This window comes from Taudactylus pleione, unplaced genomic scaffold (assembly GCF_031769625.1).
Source record: "Taudactylus pleione unplaced genomic scaffold, aTauple2 ptg003434l, whole genome shotgun sequence".
Lineage (NCBI taxonomy): Eukaryota > Metazoa > Chordata > Amphibia > Anura > Myobatrachidae > Taudactylus > Taudactylus pleione.
The window spans coordinates 67569-86312 of record NW_028287785.1 but is presented as its reverse complement, the minus strand read 5'-3'; the positions used below and the strand labels follow the sequence as shown (position 1 = coordinate 86312).

The following is an 18744-nucleotide window of genomic DNA, read 5'->3' as shown; positions in this document are numbered from 1 at the left end:
GGGGGAATAGTGGCAGGGATATAATATGAGGTGGGGGGGAATAGTGGCAGGGATATACTATGAGGTGGGGGGGAATAGTGGCAGGGATATACTATGAGGTGGGGGGGGAATAGTGGCAGGGATATACGAGATGGGGGGGAACAGTGGCAGGGATATAATATGAGGGGGGGGAATAGTGGCAGGGATATAATATGAGGGGGGGGAATAGTGGCAGGGATATACTATGAGGGGGGGGAATAGTGGCAGGGATATACTATGAGGGGGGGGAATAGTGGCAGGGATATAATATGAGGGGGGGGAATAGTGGCAGGGATATAATATGAGGGGGGGGAAATAGTGGCAGGGATATACTATGAGGGGGGGGAATAGTGGCAGGGATATACTATGAGGGGGGGGAATAGTGGCAGGGATATAATATGAGGGGGGGGGAAATAGTGGCAGGGATATACTAGGAGGGGGGGAATAGTGGCAGGGATATACTATGAGGGGGGGGAATAGTGGCAGGGATATAATATGAGGGGGGGGAATAGTGGCAGGGATATAATATGAGGGGGGGGGAAATAGTGGCAGGGATATACTATGAGGGGGGGGGATAGTGGCAGGGATATACTATGAGGGGGGGGAATAGTGGCAGGGATATAATATGAGGTGGGTATAATTTCAGATATATAATATGAGAGGTAGACAGAAATATAAAATAGAGCATATTTCACCATTGTGGGAACATGGGGGTGTTTAGGGATAAGAATCAGCGAAGTACTCTGACTGCTCCCTACAGCTCGCCAGAATAGAAGGCGCATTGGACGCGCCATTGTTTCGCACACTGAGCCCATTCATTGGTCACCCTTAGTGAGGTACCACGAGACATAATACACGGGAGACACAGCATTGTCAATCATTTTATTACGAATGGCCCTGAATGGGGCATGGGAAGGGGGTGATAAGGAGCGGTTACTGCCCTCTGACATAGAGCCTATCCCCAGAGAGGGCAACCACAGAGATACAGGACAGTCTGAGGGGAGGGAAGAGTCACGCTGGGGAAGGGGCTACATTCCATATACACTCTCATCACTATAGGCGATATACAGGAAACAGTCCTCCTCGTGGTGTTCCTAGAGACAAAGAGAACTGTTACTACACTGTCACTCCCCCCCCTGCACCGCCATCCACACACTCCTCCACCCCCACCATCCACCTCCCCACATTCCATCACCCCCCCATCCACCTCCCCACATTCCATCACTCCCGCCATCCACCTCCCCACACTCCACCACCCCGTCCATCCACCTCCCCACACTCCACCACCCTGTCCATCCACCTCCCCACACTCCTCCACCCCCGCCATCAACCTCCCCACACTCCTCCACCCCCGCCATCCACCACCCCGTCCATCCACCTCCCCACACTCCACCACCCCCGTCCATCCACCTCCCCACACTCCCCCACCCCGTCCATCCACCTCCCCACACTCCACCACCCCCGCCATCCACCTCCCCACACTCCACCACCCCCGCCATCCACCTCCCCACATTCCACCACCCCCGCCATCCACACACTCCTCCACTCCCGCCATCCACCTCCCCACACTCCTCCACCCCCGCCATCCACCTCCCCACACTCCTCCACCCCTGCCATCCACCTCCCCACACTCCACCACCCCGTCCATCCACCTCCCCACACTCCACCACCCCGTCCATCCACCTCCCCACACTCCACCACCCCGTCCATCCACCTCCCCACACTCACCCCACCCCGTCCATCCACCTCCCCACACTCCACCACCCCGTCCATCCACCTCCCCACACTCCACCACCCCGTCCATCCACCTCCCCACACTCCACCACCCCGTCCATCCACCTCCCCACACTCCACCACCCCCGCCATCCACCTCCCCACACTCCACCACCCCCGCCATCCACCTCCCCACATTCCACCACCCCCCGCCATCCACACACTCCTCCACTCCCGCCATCCACCTCCCCACACTCCTCCACCCCCGCCATCCACCTCCCCACACTCCTCCACCCCCGCCATCCACCTCCCCACACTCCACCACCCCGTCCATCCACCTCCCCACACTCCACCACCCCGTCCATCCACCTCCCCACACTCCACCACCCCGTCCATCCACCTCCCCACACTCCCCCACCCTGTCCATCCACCTCCCCACACTCCACCACCCCCGCCATCCACCTCCCCACATTCCACCACCCCCGCCATCCACACACTCCTCCACTCCCGCCATCCACCTCCCCACACTCCTCCACCCCCGCCATCCACCTCCCCACGTTACATCACCCCCGCCATCCACACACTCCTCCACCCCCGCCATCCACCTCCCCACATTCCATCACTCCCGCCATCCACCTCCCCACACTCCTCCACCCCGGCCATCCACCTCCCCACATTCCTCCACCTCCGCCATCCACCTCCCCACACTCTGCCACCTCCGCCATCCACCTCCCCACACTCCTCCACCTCCGCCATCCACCTCCCCACATTCCTCCACCTCTGCCACCCACCTCCCCACACTCCGCCATCCACCTCCCCACACTACGCCACCCCCGCCATCCACCTCCCCACACTACGCCACCCCCGCCATCCACCTCCCCACACTACGCCACCCCCGCCATCCACCTCCCCACACTACGCCACCCCCACCATCCACCTCCCCACACTACGCCACCCCCGCCATCCACCTCCCCACACTACGCCACCCCCGCCATCCGCCTCCCCACACTACGCCACCCCCGCCATCCACCTCCCCACACTACGCCACCCCCACAACTACACCACCCCCGACATCAATTACCAAAATTTCCACAACGCCCGCCATCCACCTACCCACATTCCATCACACCGCCATTCTGTCCTGTATCTCTACTATTCCTGTACTGACTTCACACACACACAGCTCTGTCACTACACCTCCATCCTGTCCTGTATCTCTACTATTCCTGTACTGACCTCACACACACAGCTCTGTCACTACACCTCCATCCTGTCCTGTATCTCTCTACTACTCCTGTATTGACCCCACACAGACACACACACATCTGTCACTACACCTCCATCCTGTCCTGTATCTCTCTACTATTCCTGTACTGACCACACACACACAGCTCTGTCACTACACCTCCATCCTGTCCTGTATCTCTCTACTATTCCTGTACTGACCCCACACACACAGCTCTGTCACTACACCTCCATCCTGTCCTGTATCTCTCTACTATTCCTGTACTGACCTCACGCACACACACAGCTCTGTCACTACACCTCCATCCTGTCCTGTATCTCTCTACTATTCCTGTACTGACCACACACATCTGTCACTACACCTCCACCCTGTCCTGTATCTCTCTACTATTCCTGTACTGACCACACACACACAGCTCTGTCACTACACCTACACCCTGTCCTGTATCTCTCTACTATTCCTGTACTGACCACACACACAGCTCTGTCACTACACCTCCATCCTGTCCTGTATTCCTCTACTATTCCTGTACTGACCCCACACACACAGCTCTGTCACTACACATCCATCCTGTCCTGTATCTCTCTACTATTCCTGTACTGACCCCACACACAGCTCTGTCACTACACCTCCATCCTGTCCTGTATCTCTCTACTATTCCTGTACTGACCTCATACACACACAGCTCTGTCACTACACCTCCATTCTGTCCTGTATCTCTCTACTATTCCTGTACTGACCACACACACATCTCTGTCACTACACCTCCATCCTGTCCTGTATCTCTCTACTATTCCTGTACTGACCCCACACACACACAGCTCTGTCACTACACCTCCATCCTACCCTGTAATCCTCTACTATTCCTGTACTGACCTCACACACACAGCTCTGTCACTACACCTCCATCCTGTCCTGTATCTCTCTACTATTCCTGTACTGACCTCATACACACACAGCTCTGTCACTACACCTCCATCCTGTCCTGTATCTCTCTACTATTCCTGTACTGACCACACACACACACATCTGTCACTACACCTCCATCCTGTCCTGTATCTCTCTACTATTCCTGTACTGACCACACACACACACAGCTCTGTCACTACACCTCCATCCTGTCCTGTATTCCTCTACTATTCCTGTACTTACACCACACACACACATCTGTCACTACACCTCCATCCTGTCCTGTATCTCTCTACTATTCCTGTACTGACCTCACACACACACAACTCTGTCACTACACCTCCATCCTGTCCTGTATCTCTCTACTATTCCTGTACTGACCTCACACACACACAGCTCTGTCACTACACCTCCATCCTGTCCTGTATCTCTACTATTCCTGTACTGACCACACACACACACAGCTCTGTCACTACACCTCCATCCTGTCCTGTATCTCTCTACTATTCCTGTACTGACCCCACACACACACAGCTCTGTCACTACACCTCCATCCTGTCCTGTATCTCTCTACTATTCCTGTACTGACCTCACGCACACACACAGCTCTGTCACTACACCTCCATCCTGTCCTGTATCTACTATTCCTGTACTTAAAGCACATACAATCCTAGCACTACACCTTCAGTCCCCCCAGTAACGTACCTGGTAGAGTTGCCCCATGGTGGCGCTGGTTGGGGGGATTACATTGTTGACAAAGAAAAAGAGGGCGTCTTCTGCACGCAAATGGATTCTTTTCCTGATAAGAAAGTAAAACTGGCCGACTGACCAGAGAAGAGAAGGTAACTAGAGATCCGCTGTCACGTGCTGCCCCTGCTGGATCACATTGTATTAAGGAAGGTTCTCGGCTGAGGGTTACAGCTTGTCTGACAGGTGCAGGAGGCAGAGCGCCCAGGTGAGGCCACATTGAGAGAACAGGCTACGTGGGGAGAGGGGGGGAAGGTGCAATACAAGTGACTTATTACCGGTTAGGTCTGACGGGACCAGGTATTTCTTTTTGTCCAGATCTCCAATTCTTGCCTTCGGGGCCTTCTCAACAATTACCTAGACCAACGACAAAAATGACTAGAGGATGACACAGGTAGCAGTAACCCCATCCCAAGGCGTAATATACAACCATTCTGCCCTTGTCCCGAGACCCAACCACCACCCTGACCCCACCCAGCCTACCCGATGCCAATCTCACCATAGCGTAGTATACTCACCATGCTGACCTCGTCCAGAGACCCAACCAGTCTACCTGACAACTCAGTCACAAAGGCGCAGTATACCCACAGCCCCCTCACCCTCTGTCCCAGTACACCCACAGCCCCCTCACCCCTCTGTCCCAGTACACCCACAGCCACCTCACCCTCTGTCCCAGTACACCCACAGCCCCCTCACCCCTCTGTCCCAGTACACCCACAGCCACCCCCACCCCTCTGTCCCAGTACACCCACAGCCACCCCCACCCCTCTGTCCCAGTACACCCACAGCCCCCTCACCCCTCTGTCCCAGTACACCCACAGCCCCCTCACCCCTCTGTCCCAGTACACCCACAGCCCCCTCACCCCTCTGTCCCAGTACACCCACAGCCCCCTCACCCCTCTGTCCCAGTATACCCACAGCCCCCTCACCCTCTGTCCCAGTACACCCACAGCCACCCCCACCCCATCCCAGTACACCCACAGCCACCCCCACCCCGTCCCAGTACACCCACAGCCACCCCCACCCCTCTGTCCCAGTATACCCACAGCCCCCTCACCCTCTGTCCCAGTACACCCACAGCCACCTCACCCCTCTGTCCCAGTACACCCACAGCCACCCCCACCCCGTCCCAGTACACCCACAGCCCCCTCACCCCTCTGTCCCAGTACACCCACAGCCCCCTCACCCCTCTGTCCCAGTATACCCACAGCCCCCTCACCCCTCTGTCCCAGTATACCCACAGCCCCCTCACCCCTCTGTCCCAGTACACCCACAGCCCCCTCACCCTCTGTCCCAGTACACCCACAGCCACCTCACCCCTCTGTCCCAGTACACCCACAGCCACCCCCACCCCGTCCCAGTACACCCACAGCCCCCTCACCCCTCTGTCCCAGTACACCCACAGCCCCCTCACCCCTCTGTCCCAGTATACCCACAGCCACCCCCACCCCTCTGTCCCAGTATACCCACAGCCCCCTCACCCCTCTGTCCCAGTACACCCACAGCCACCTCACCCCTCTGTCCCAGTACACCCACAGCCCCCTCACCCCTCTGTCCCAGTATACCCACAGCCCCCTCACCCTCTGTCCCAGTATACCCACAGCCCCCTCACCCCGTCCCAGTATACCCACAGCCCCCTCACCCTCTGTCCCAGTACACCCACAGCCCCCTCACCCCGTCCCAGTATACCCACCACCATCCCCACCCTGTCCCAGTATACCCACAGCCCCCTCACCCCGTCCCAGTATACCCACAGCCCCCTCACCCCGTCCCAGTATACCCACAGCCACCCTCACCCCTCTGTCCCAGTACACCCACAGCCCCCTCACCCCTCTGTCCCAGTATACCCACAGCCCCCTCACCCTCTGTCCCAGTATACCCACAGCCCCCTCACCCCGTCCCAGTATACCCACAGCCCCCTCACCCTCTGTCCCAGTACACCCACAGCCCCCTCACCCCGTCCCAGTATACCCACAGCCACCCTCACCCCTCTGTCCCAGTACACCCACAGCCCCCTCACCCTCTGTCCCAGTACACCCACAGCCCCCTCACCCCGTCCCAGTATACCCACAGCCCCCTCACCCCGTCCCAGTATACCCACAGCCCCCTCACCCCGTCCCAGTATACCCACAGCCCCCTCACCCCTCTGTCCCAGTACACCCACAGCCCCCTCACCCCGTCCCAGTACACCCACAGCCCCCTCACCCTCTGTCCCAGTACACCCACAGCCCCCTCACCCCGTCCCAGTACACCCACAGCCCCCTCACCCCGTCCCAGTATACCCACAGCCCCCTCACCCCTCTGTCCCAGTACACCCACAGCCCCCTCACCCGTCTGTCCCAGTATACCCACAGCCCCCTCACCCTCTGTCCCAGTACACCCACAGCCACCCCCACCCCATCCCAGTACACCCACAGCCACCCCACCCCATCCCAGTACACCCACAGCCACCCCCACCCCTCTGTCCCAGTATACCCACAGCCCCCTCACCCTCTGTCCCAGTACACCCACAGCCACCTCACCCCTCTGTCCCAGTACACCCACAGCCCCCTCACCCCGTCCCAGTATACCCACAGCCCCCTCACCCTCTGTCCCAGTATACCCACAGCCCCCTCACCCCGTCCCAGTATACCCACAGCCCCCTCACCCCGTCCCAGTATACCCACAGCCCCCTCACCCTCTGTCCCAGTACACCCACAGCCCCCTCACCCCGTCCCAGTATACCCACAGCCCCCTCACCCCGTCCCAGTATACCCACAGCCCCCTCACCCCGTCCCAGTATACCCACAGCCCCCTCACCCCTCTGTCCCAGTACACCCACAGCCCCCTCACCCCGTCCCAGTATACCCACAGCCCCCTCACCCCGTCCCAGTATACCCACAGCCCCCTCACCCCGTCCCAGTATACCCACAGCCACCCTCACCCCTCTGTCCCAGTACACCCACAGCCCCCTCACCCTCTGTCCCAGTACACCCACAGCCCCCTCACCCCGTCCCAGTACACCCACAGCCACCCTCACCCCTCTGTCCCAGTACACCCACAGCCCCCTCACCCCGTCCCAGTACACCCACAGCCCCCTCACCCTCTGTCCCAGTACACCCACAGCCCCCTCACCCCGTCCCAGTATACCCACAGCCCCCTCACCCCTCTGTCCCAGTACACCCACAGCCCCCTCACCCCGTCCCAGTATACCCACAGCCCCCTCACCCTCTGTCCCAGTATACCCACAGCCCCCTCACCCCGTCCCAGTATACCCACAGCCCCCTCACCCCGTCCCAGTATACCCACAGCCCCCTCACCCCGTCCCAGTATACCCACAGCCCCCTCACCCTCTGTCCCAGTACACCCACAGCCACCTCACCCCTCTGTCCCAGTATACCCACAGCCACCCCCACCCCATCCCAGTACACCCACAGCCACCCCCACCCCGTCCCAGTACACCCACAGCCACCCCCACCCCTCTGTCCCAGTATACCCACAGCCCCCTCACCCTCTGTCCCAGTACACCCACAGCCACCTCACCCCTCTGTCCCAGTACACCCACAGCCACCCCCACCCCGTCCCAGTACACCCACAGCCACCCTCACCCCTCTGTCCCAGTACACCCACAGCCCCCTCACCCCGTCCCAGTACACCCACAGCCCCCTCACCCTCTGTCCCAGTACACCCACAGCCCCCTCACCCCGTCCCAGTATACCCACAGCCCCCTCACCCCTCTGTCCCAGTACACCCACAGCCCCCTCACCCCGTCCCAGTACACCCACAGCCCCCTCACCCTCTGTCCCAGTATACCCACAGCCCCCTCACCCCGTCCCAGTATACCCACAGCCCCCTCACCCCGTCCCAGTATACCCACAGCCCCCTCACCCCGTCCCAGTATACCCACAGCCCCCTCACCCTCTGTCCCAGTACACCCACAGCCACCTCACCCCTCTGTCCCAGTACACCCACAGCCACCCCCACCCCATCCCAGTACACCCACAGCCACCCCCACCCCGTCCCAGTACACCCACAGCCACCCCCACCCCTCTGTCCCAGTATACCCACAGCCCCCTCACCCTCTGTCCCAGTACACCCACAGCCACCTCACCCCTCTGTCCCAGTACACCCACAGCCACCCCCACCCCGTCCCAGTACACCCACAGCCCCCTCACCCCGTCCCAGTATACCCACAGCCACCCTCACCCCTCTGTCCCAGTACACCCACAGCCCCCTCACCCCTCTGTCCCAGTATACCCACAGCCCCCTCACCCTCTGTCCCAGTATACCCACAGCCCCCTCACCCCGTCCCAGTATACCCACAGCCCCCTCACCCTCTGTCCCAGTACACCCACAGCCCCCTCACCCCGTCCCAGTATACCCACAGCCCCCTCACCCCGTCCCAGTACACCCACAGCCCCCTCACCCTCTGTCCCAGTACACCCACAGCCCCCTCACCCCGTCCCAGTACACCCACAGCCCCCTCACCCCGTCCCAGTACACCCACAGCCCCCTCACCCTCTGTCCCAGTACACCCACAGCCCCCTCACCCCGTCCCAGTACACCCACAGCCCCCTCACCCCGTCCCAGTATACCCACAGCCCCCTCACCCCTCTGTCCCAGTACACCCACAGCCCCCTCACCCCTCTGTCCCAGTATACCCACAGCCCCCTCACCCTCTGTCCCAGTACACCCACAGCCACCCCCACCCCATCCCAGTACACCCACAGCCACCCCACCCCATCCCAGTACACCCACAGCCACCCCCACCCCTCTGTCCCAGTATACCCACAGCCCCCTCACCCTCTGTCCCAGTACACCCACAGCCACCTCACCCCTCTGTCCCAGTACACCCACAGCCCCCTCACCCCGTCCCAGTATACCCACAGCCCCCTCACCCTCTGTCCCAGTATACCCACAGCCCCCTCACCCCGTCCCAGTATACCCACAGCCCCCTCACCCCGTCCCAGTATACCCACAGCCCCCTCACCCTCTGTCCCAGTACACCCACAGCCCCCTCACCCCGTCCCAGTATACCCACAGCCCCCTCACCCCGTCCCAGTATACCCACAGCCCCCTCACCCCTCTGTCCCAGTACACCCACAGCCCCCTCACCCCTCTGTCCCAGTATACCCACAGCCCCCTCACCCCGTCCCAGTATACCCACAGCCCCCTCACCCCGTCCCAGTATACCCACAGCCCCCTCACCCCGTCCCAGTATACCCACAGCCACCCTCACCCCTCTGTCCCAGTACACCCACAGCCCCCTCACCCTCTGTCCCAGTACACCCACAGCCCCCTCACCCCGTCCCAGTACACCCACAGCCCCCTCACCCTCTGTCCCAGTACACCCACAGCCCCTCACCCCGTCCCAGTATACCCACAGCCCCCTCACCCCTCTGTCCCAGTACACCCACAGCCCCCTCACCCCGTCCCAGTATACCCACAGCCCCCTCACCCGTCCCAGTATACCCACAGCCACCCTCACCCCTCTGTCCCAGTACACCCACAGCCCCCTCACCCCGTCCCAGTACACCCACAGCCCCCTCACCCTCTGTCCCAGTACACCCACAGCCCCCTCACCCCGTCCCAGTATACCCACAGCCCCTCACCCTCTGTCCCAGTATACCCACAGCCCCCTCACCCCGTCCCAGTATACCCACAGCCCCCCTCACCCCGTCCCAGTATACCCACAGCCCCCTCACCCTCTGTCCCAGTATACCCACAGCCCCCTCACCCCGTCCCAGTATACCACAGCCACCCTCACCCCTCTGTCCCAGTACACCCACAGCCCCCTCACCCCGTCCCAGTACACCCACAGCCCCCTCACCCTCTGTCCCAGTACACCCACAGCCCCCTCACCCCGTCCCAGTATACCCACAGCCCCCTCACCCTCTGTCCCAGTATACCCACAGCCCCCTCACCCCGTCCCAGTATACCCACAGCCCCCTCACCCCGTCCCAGTATACCCACAGCCCCCTCACCCTCTGTCCCAGTATACCCACAGCCCCTCACCCCGTCCCAGTATACCCACAGCCCCCTCACCCCGTCCCAGTATACCCACAGCCCCCTCACCCTCTGTCCCAGTACACCCACAGCCCCCTCACCCCGTCCCAGTATACCCACAGCCCCCTCACCCCGTCCCAGTATACCCACAGCCCCCTCACCCCTCTGTCCCAGTATACCCACAGCCCCCTCACCCCTCTGTCCCAGTACACCCACAGCCCCTCACCCTCTGTCCCAGTACACCCACAGCCCCCTCACCCCGTCCCAGTATACCCACAGCCCCCTCACCCCTCTGTCCCAGTACACCCACAGCCCCCTCACCCCGTCCCAGTATACCCACAGCCCCCTCACCCTCTGTCCCAGTATACCCACAGCCCCCTCACCCCGTCCCAGTATACCCACAGCCCCCTCACCCCGTCCCAGTATACCCACAGCCCCCTCACCCTCTGTCCAGTACACCCACAGCCCCCTCACCCCGTCCCAGTATACCCACAGCCCCCTCACCCGTCCCAGTATACCCACAGCCCCCTCACCCCGTCCCAGTATACCCACAGCCCCCTCACCCCGTCCCAGTATACCCACAGCCCCCTCACCCCTCTGTCCCAGTATACCCACAGCCCCCTCACCCCTCTGTCCCAGTATACCCACAGCCCCCTCACCCCTCTGTCCCAGTATACCCACAGCCCCCTCACCCCTCTGTCCCAGTACACCCACAGCCCCCTCACCCTCTGTCCCAGTATACCCACAGCCCCCTCACCCCTCTGTCCCAGTATACCCACAGCCCCCTCACCCCGTCCCAGTATACCCACAGCCCCCTCACCCCGTCCCAGTATACCCACAGCCACCCTCACCCCTCTGTCCCAGTACACCCACAGCCCCCTCACCCTCTGTCCCAGTACACCCACAGCCCCCTCACCCCGTCCCAGTACACCCACAGCCACCCTCACCCCTCTGTCCCAGTACACCCACAGCCCCCTCACCCCGTCCCAGTACACCCACAGCCCCCTCACCCCTCTGTCCCAGTACACCCACAGCCCCCTCACCCCTCTGTCCCAGTATACCCACAGCCCCCTCACCCCTCTGTCCCAGTACACCCACAGCCCCCTCACCCCGTCCCAGTATACCCACAGCCCCCTCACCCTCTGTCCCAGTATACCCACAGCCCCCTCACCCCGTCCCAGTATACCCACAGCCCCTCACCCCGTCCCAGTATACCCACAGCCCCCTCACCCCATCCCAGTATACCCACAGCCCCCTCACCCTCTGTCCCAGTACACCCACAGCCACCTCACCCCTCTGTCCCAGTATACCCACAGCCACCCCCACCCCATCCCAGTACACCCACAGCCACCCCCACCCCGTCCCAGTACACCCACAGCCACCCCCACCCCTCTGTCCCAGTATACCCACAGCCCCCTCACCCTCTGTCCCAGTACACCCACAGCCACCTCACCCCTCTGTCCCAGTACACCCACAGCCACCCCCACCCCTCTGTCCCAGTACACCCACAGCCACCCCCACCCCTCTGTCCCAGTACACCCACAGCCCCCTCACCCCTCTGTCCCAGTACACCCACAGCCCCCTCACCCCGTCCCAGTATACCCACAGCCCCCTCACCCTCTGTCCCAGTACACCCACAGCCCCCTCACCCCGTCCCAGTATACCCACAGCCCCCTCACCCCGTCCCAGTATACCCACAGCCCCCTCACCCCGTCCCAGTATACCCACAGCCCCCTCACCCCGTCCCAGTATACCCACAGCCCCCTCACCCCGTCCCAGTATACCCACAGCCCCCTCACCCCTCTGTCCCAGTATACCCACAGCCCCCTCACCCCTCTGTCCCAGTACACCCACAGCCCCCTCACCCTCTGTCCCAGTATACCCACAGCCCCCTCACCCCTCTGTCCCAGTATACCCACAGCCCCCTCACCCCTCTGTCCCAGTACACCCACAGCCCCCTCACCCCGTCCCAGTATACCCACAGCCCCCTCACCCTCTGTCCCAGTATACCACAGCCCCCTCACCCCGTCCAGTATACCCACAGCCCCCTCACCCCGTCCCAGTATACCCACAGCCCCCTCACCCTCTGTCCCAGTACACCCACAGCCCCCTCACCCCGTCCCAGTATACCCACAGCCCCCTCACCCCGTCCCAGTATACCCACAGCCCCCTCACCCCGTCCCAGTATACCCACAGCCCCCTCACCCCGTCCCAGTATACCCACAGCCCCCTCACCCCGTCCCAGTATACCCACAGCCCCCTCACCCCGTCCCAGTATACCCACAGCCCCCTCACCCCGTCCCAGTATACCCACAGCCCCCTCACCCCGTCCCAGTACACCCACAGCCCCCTCACCCCGTCCCAGTATACCCACAGCCCCCTCACCCCGTCCCAGTATACCCACAGCCCCCTCACCCCGTCCCAGTATACCCACAGCCACCCTCACCCCTCTGTCCCAGTACACCACAGCCCCCTCACCCTCTGTCCCAGTACACCCACAGCCCCCTCACCCCGTCCCAGTACACCACAGCCACCCTCACCCCTCTGTCCCAGTACACCCACAGCCCCCTCACCCCGTCCCAGTACACCCACAGCCCCCTCACCCTCTGTCCCAGTACACCCACAGCCCCCTCACCCCGTCCCAGTATACCCACAGCCCCCTCACCCCTCTGTCCCAGTACACCCACAGCCCCCTCACCCCGTCCCAGTACACCCACAGCCCCCTCACCCTCTGTCCCAGTATACCCACAGCCCCTCACCCCGTCCCAGTATACCCACAGCCCCCTCACCCCGTCCCAGTATACCCACAGCCCCCTCACCCCATCCCAGTATACCCACAGCCCCCTCACCCTCTGTCCCAGTACACCCACAGCCACCTCACCCCTCTGTCCCAGTATACCCACAGCCACCCCCACCCCATCCCAGTACACCCACAGCCACCCCCACCCCGTCCCAGTACACCCACAGCCACCCCCACCCCTCTGTCCCAGTACACCCACAGCCCCTCACCCTCTGTCCCAGTACACCCACAGCCCCCTCACCCCGTCCCAGTATACCCACAGCCCCCTCACCCCGTCCCAGTATACCCACAGCCCCCTCACCCCGTCCCAGTATACCCACAGCCCCCTCACCCCGTCCCAGTATACCCACAGCCCCCTCACCCCGTCCCAGTATACCCACAGCCCCCTCACCCCGTCCCAGTACACCCACAGCCACCCTCACCCCTCTGTCCCAGTATACCCACAGCCCCCTCACCCCGTCCCAGTATACCCACAGCCCCCTCACCCCGTCCCAGTATACCCACAGCCCCCTCACCCCGTCCCAGTATACCCACAGCCCCCTCACCCCGTCCCAGTACACCCACAGCCACCCTCACCCCTCTGTCCCAGTATACCCACAGCCCCCTCACCCCGTCCCAGTATACCCACAGCCCCCTCACCCCGTCCCAGTATACCCACAGCCCCCTCACCCCGTCCCAGTACACCCACAGCCACCCTCACCCCTCTGTCCCAGTATACCCACAGCCCCCTCACCCCGTCCCAGTATACCCACAGCCCCCTCACCCCGTCCCAGTATACCCACAGCTCCCTCACCCCGTCCCAGTACACCCACAGCTCCCTCACCCCGTCCCAGTACACCCCCACCCCGTCCTAGTAAGCTGTCGGCTCTCACCGGGACTCGGTCCGGGTATTTCTTCCGGATCTTCTCGCCCTCTGAGCGCCGCTTCTCGAACGCGTGTTCTTCCTTATACACGAACTTCATGTCTGCCGGAGCCGGGGCCGCTGGGTGTCGGGTTGTCGGGTTGTCGGGGTCCCGGGTGTCGGGGCCTGGTCTGTGTGACGGAGACAGATAAACAGCACAAGCTCCGCCTACAGCTTCCGCACTGTCACCACGCCCACAAGGACGTCACCCGGGCCCAGCCCCCAGCGCACATCCGGCTCAGCAACTGCCACAGACAACCGGATATAGCAAACATGGCGCCCGCCGCGCCGGGGACAGCTCAGAATCATGATTTTATACCACTAGTATCCGAGTCTGAGGAAGACCCTCCTCCTCACGTGACCCGCCAGTGACAGCGACACACCCCCTATCACACATACAACAACACTCTCACTACTACCATCTACCGGGGGAGAGAGGAGAGACACCCTCATTACTGCCATCTACAGGGGGAGAGAGGAGTGACACCCTCATTACTGCCATCTACAGGGGGAGAGAGGAGAGACACCCTCATTACTGCCATCTACAGGGGGAGGGGGGAGAGAGGAGAGACACCCTCATTACTGCCATCTACAGGGGGAGAGAGGAGTGACACCCTCATTACTGCCATCTACAGGGGGAGGGGGGAGAGAGGAGAGACAGGCTCATTACTGCCATCTACAGGGGGAGAGAGGAGAGACACCCTCATTACTGCCATCTACCGGGGGAGAGAGGAGAGACACCCTCATTACTGCCATCTACAGGGGGAGAGAGGAGAGACACCCTCATTACTGCCATCTACAGGGGGAGGGGGGAGAGAGGAGAGACAGGCTCATTACTGCCATCTACAGGGGGAGAGAGGAGAGACACCCTCATTACTGCCATCTACCGGGGGAGAGAGAGACACCCTCATTACTGCCATCTACAGGGGGAGAGAGGAGAGACACCCTCATTACTGACATCTACAGGGGGAGAGAGGAGTGACACCCTCATTACTGCCATCTACAGGGGGAGAGAGGAGTGACACCCTCATTACTGACATCTACAGGGGGAGAGAGGAGAGACACCCTCATTACTGCCATCTACAGGGGGAGAGAGGAGTGACACCCTCATTACTGCCATCTACAGGGGGAGAGAGGAGTGACACCCTCATTACTGCCATCTACAGGGGGAGGGGGGAGAGAGGAGAGACACCCTCATTACTGCCATCTACAGGGGGAGAGAGGAGTGACACCCTCATTACTGCCATCTACAGGGGGAGGGGGGAGAGAGGAGAGACAGGCTCATTACTGCCATCTACAGGGGGAGAGAGGAGTGACACCCTCATTACTGCCATCTACAGGGGGAGAGAGGAGAGACACCCTCATTACTGCCATCTACAGGGGGAGAGAGGAGAGACACCCTCATTACTGCCATCTACCGGGGGAGAGAGGAGAGACACCCTCATTACTGCCATCTACAGGGGGAGAGAGGAGTGACACCCTCATTACTGCCATCTACAGGGGGAGAGAGGAGAGACACCCTCATTACTGCCATCTACAGGGGGAGAGAGGAGAGACACCCTCATTACTGCCATCTACAGGGGGAGAGAGGAGAGACACCCTCATTACTGCCATCTACCGGGGGAGAGAGGAGAGACACCCTCATTACTGCCATCTACAGGGGGAGAGAGGAGTGACACCCTCATTACTGACATCTACAGGGGGAGAGAGGAGTGACACCCTCATTACTGCCATCTACAGGGGGAGAGAGGAGTGACACCCTCATTACTGACATCTACAGGGGGAGAGAGGAGAGACACCCTCATTACTGCCATCTACAGGGGGAGAGAGGAGTGACACCCTCATTACTGCCATCTACAGGGGGAGAGAGGAGTGACACCCTCATTACTGACATCTACAGGGGGAGGGGGGAGAGACACCCTCATTACTGCCATCTACAGGGGGAGAGAGGAGAGACACCCTCATTACTGCCATCTACAGGGGGAGAGAGGAGAGACACCCTCATTACTGCCATCTACAGGGGGAGAGAGGAGTGACACCCTCATTACTGCCATCTACAGGGGGAGAGAGGAGTGACACCCTCATTACTGACATCTACAGGGGGAGGGGGGAGAGACACCCTCATTTTTGCCATCTACAGGGGGAGGGGGGAGAGAGGAGAGACAGGCTCATTACTGCCATCTACAGGGGGAGAGAGGAGTGACAGGCTCATTACTGCCATCTACAGGGGGAGGGGGGAGAGAGGAGAGACAGGCTCATTACTGCCATCTACAGGGGGAGAGAGGAGTGACAGGCTCATTACTGCCATCTACAGCCTCCCCCTGTCTTTATTTCCCTTTATCCTTTATTTGCCCCTTGTCTCCTCCACCTACTCCTTCCTTTATCTCCCCTCCCATTACTCCACTTTCATTCTCTTCTACCCCCTCCTGGGTCCTACTACCACACTGCTAATCCCTCCTCCAAACCGCAGTCCATGTCACCCCATCATATTAAACTCCCTCCCTGACAACCACCTACAGGTTCCCTCCCCAGCACTGGTCCCTGCACAATCTCTATACTACATTCGTGTCGGTCACCCAAATTAAATTCTCCTTCTCGTTACAGCAACCCTGATAATCTCATTTAGGCCAGGTACACACGTAAAGATTTTATGTCCAACCATCCATCTAGATGATTGGTTGGAATGAAAATCTGGTAATGTATGGGAGTAACTGATGATCATAAATTTTCTCCTAAATGCCAGAAAACAGATGAAAATGACGTCAGACAAGTTTGAACAATTTGTTTAGTTCAATCATTTAACCATTTTCCGGCGTTTGGGAGCAAATTGCTGATTGTCATTTGCTTTCATACGTTACCAGATTTTCATTCCAACCAATCAACAAGTTGGATGGTTGGACAGAATATTTAGGTGTTTACCCAGCCTAGCCGTAACATTGAAGTTATTGAGTTTCTTTTTCCTCCCAGCTGGACTCTCTTCTCTCCCCTATCTCCTGCCCTGAACAAGCTGCTTCCCTATACAATACCTCCCTTACTTCTGATCTGGACTCTGTTGCTCCGGCGATCACTACTCACCCTCACAGATTTACACCGCAACCCTGGCATTCCAAATTCACCAGATACCTGCAAAAGTGTTCAGGAACCGCCGAGCGACAGTGGAGAAGATCACGCTCTAAGGCAGATTTTCTCCATTTCAAATTTATGCTGTCATCCTACAGTGCTGCCCTTTCCCTATCTAAACAGTCAAAAACCTCATCTCTTCCAAGTCCTCAATTCCCCAACGTCTCTTCACCACCTTCAACCCCCTCCTTTGTCCACCCCCTCCTCGCTCTCTGCCCTCGACTTTGCTACCCACTTTACATCTAAAATTTACTCCATACATCAGGACATCATATCCCACCAGTCCCCCAGCTCTCCTCCTCCTTTCCCGGATCACCCCTCCCCAACCCTTGTAAAGACTTGGACATCCTTCTTCCCTGTATCTGGAAAGGAAGTCATACCCTACTGTCTCTCTCCTTCTGCCTGCTCCCATCTTGCCCACCTGCTTAATCTCTCCCTCTGATCTGGCACTATCCCTTCTGCATTCAAGCATGCCCCTGTTTCCCCCATACTTAGAAAGAAGGTTAGGATCAAGGGTAGATTTTTTAACTACCGACCCATCTCTCTCCTCCCTTTTGCCTCCAAACTCCTTGAGCGTATTGTTTACAGCCGCCTTACCACCTGTCTTTCCTCCCACTCCCTCGACCCTTTTCAGTCTGGCTTCCATTCTCTCCACTCCACTGAAACTGCCCTCACAAAAGTCAGCAATGACCTCCTTGCTGCCAAATCCAAGGACCACTACTCTCTTCTCATTCTCCTCAACCTCTCTGCTGCTTTTGACACTGTGGACCACCCTCTCCTGCTGCATATCCTTCACTCCCTTAGTATACGTGACACTGAAAACAAGAGAAGAAAGTCTGTAACACACAAGGATCACATTCTCACACAGAAGGAGACTGAAAAACCGGTGACCAGAGCGTAGCCCATCCGAAGCACAGTTGCGACAGGGCGGGAGTTCTGTGGACCCTATGGAAAAAGTAGAAAGAGAGATAACAAATGTAAGTTCTTACCATCTCTCTTATTTTCTACTGCAGGGTCCATGTCACAAAGCAGTCCCTTAAAGGGTGGGGACGCTCATGTGTAGAAAGGAGAATCCGCCGTCCAAAGGAAGCATCCTGAGAGGCGAAGGTATCGAAAGCATAATACCTCACAATAGTATGGACAGAGGACCATGTGGTCGCCTTACAAAGCTGAACAGCGAGCTGCCCCAGAAGGACCCACAGACCGAGTAGAATGAGCAGTAACAGAGGGCCGAATTGGAAGCCCCTCATGAGTGTAAGCCTCAGAGATAGTCAAGCGAATCCACCTAGCCAAAGTTTGCTTATT

General features: G+C 59.8%; 1 protein-coding gene across 1 annotated transcript; it reads right to left on the bottom strand.

Moving 5' to 3' along the window:
• Positions 1-886: 886 nt before the first annotated feature.
• GABARAP (GABA type A receptor-associated protein) lies at positions 887-14527 on the bottom strand. The gene is made up of 4 exons (XM_088466532.1): positions 14291-14527; positions 4912-4990; positions 4592-4710; positions 887-1112 (listed from the first exon to the last, which is right to left on the bottom strand). Exons 1-4 carry the CDS (start codon positions 14378-14380, stop codon positions 1047-1049), a joined length of 354 nt encoding a protein of 117 aa, XP_088322658.1. The 5' UTR covers positions 14381-14527; the 3' UTR covers positions 887-1046.
• Positions 14528-18744: the final 4217 nt, after the last annotated feature.

What these genes read in the sequence shown, in the direction of transcription:
- GABARAP (XM_088466532.1), bottom strand. Translation starts at nt 14,380, where the DNA reads ATGAAGTTCGTGTATAAGGAAGAACACGCGTTCGAGAAGCGGCGCTCA. An exon ending in AATACCCGGACCGAGTCCCG is followed by an intron (nt 4,991 to 14,290) that starts GTGAGAGCCGAC and finishes TCGTTGGTCTAG; the next exon opens with GTAATTGTTGAGAAGGCCCC. An exon ending in GGTCCCGTCAGACCTAACCG is followed by an intron (nt 4,711 to 4,911) that starts GTAATAAGTCAC and finishes TTCTCTGGTCAG; the next exon opens with TCGGCCAGTTTTACTTTCTT.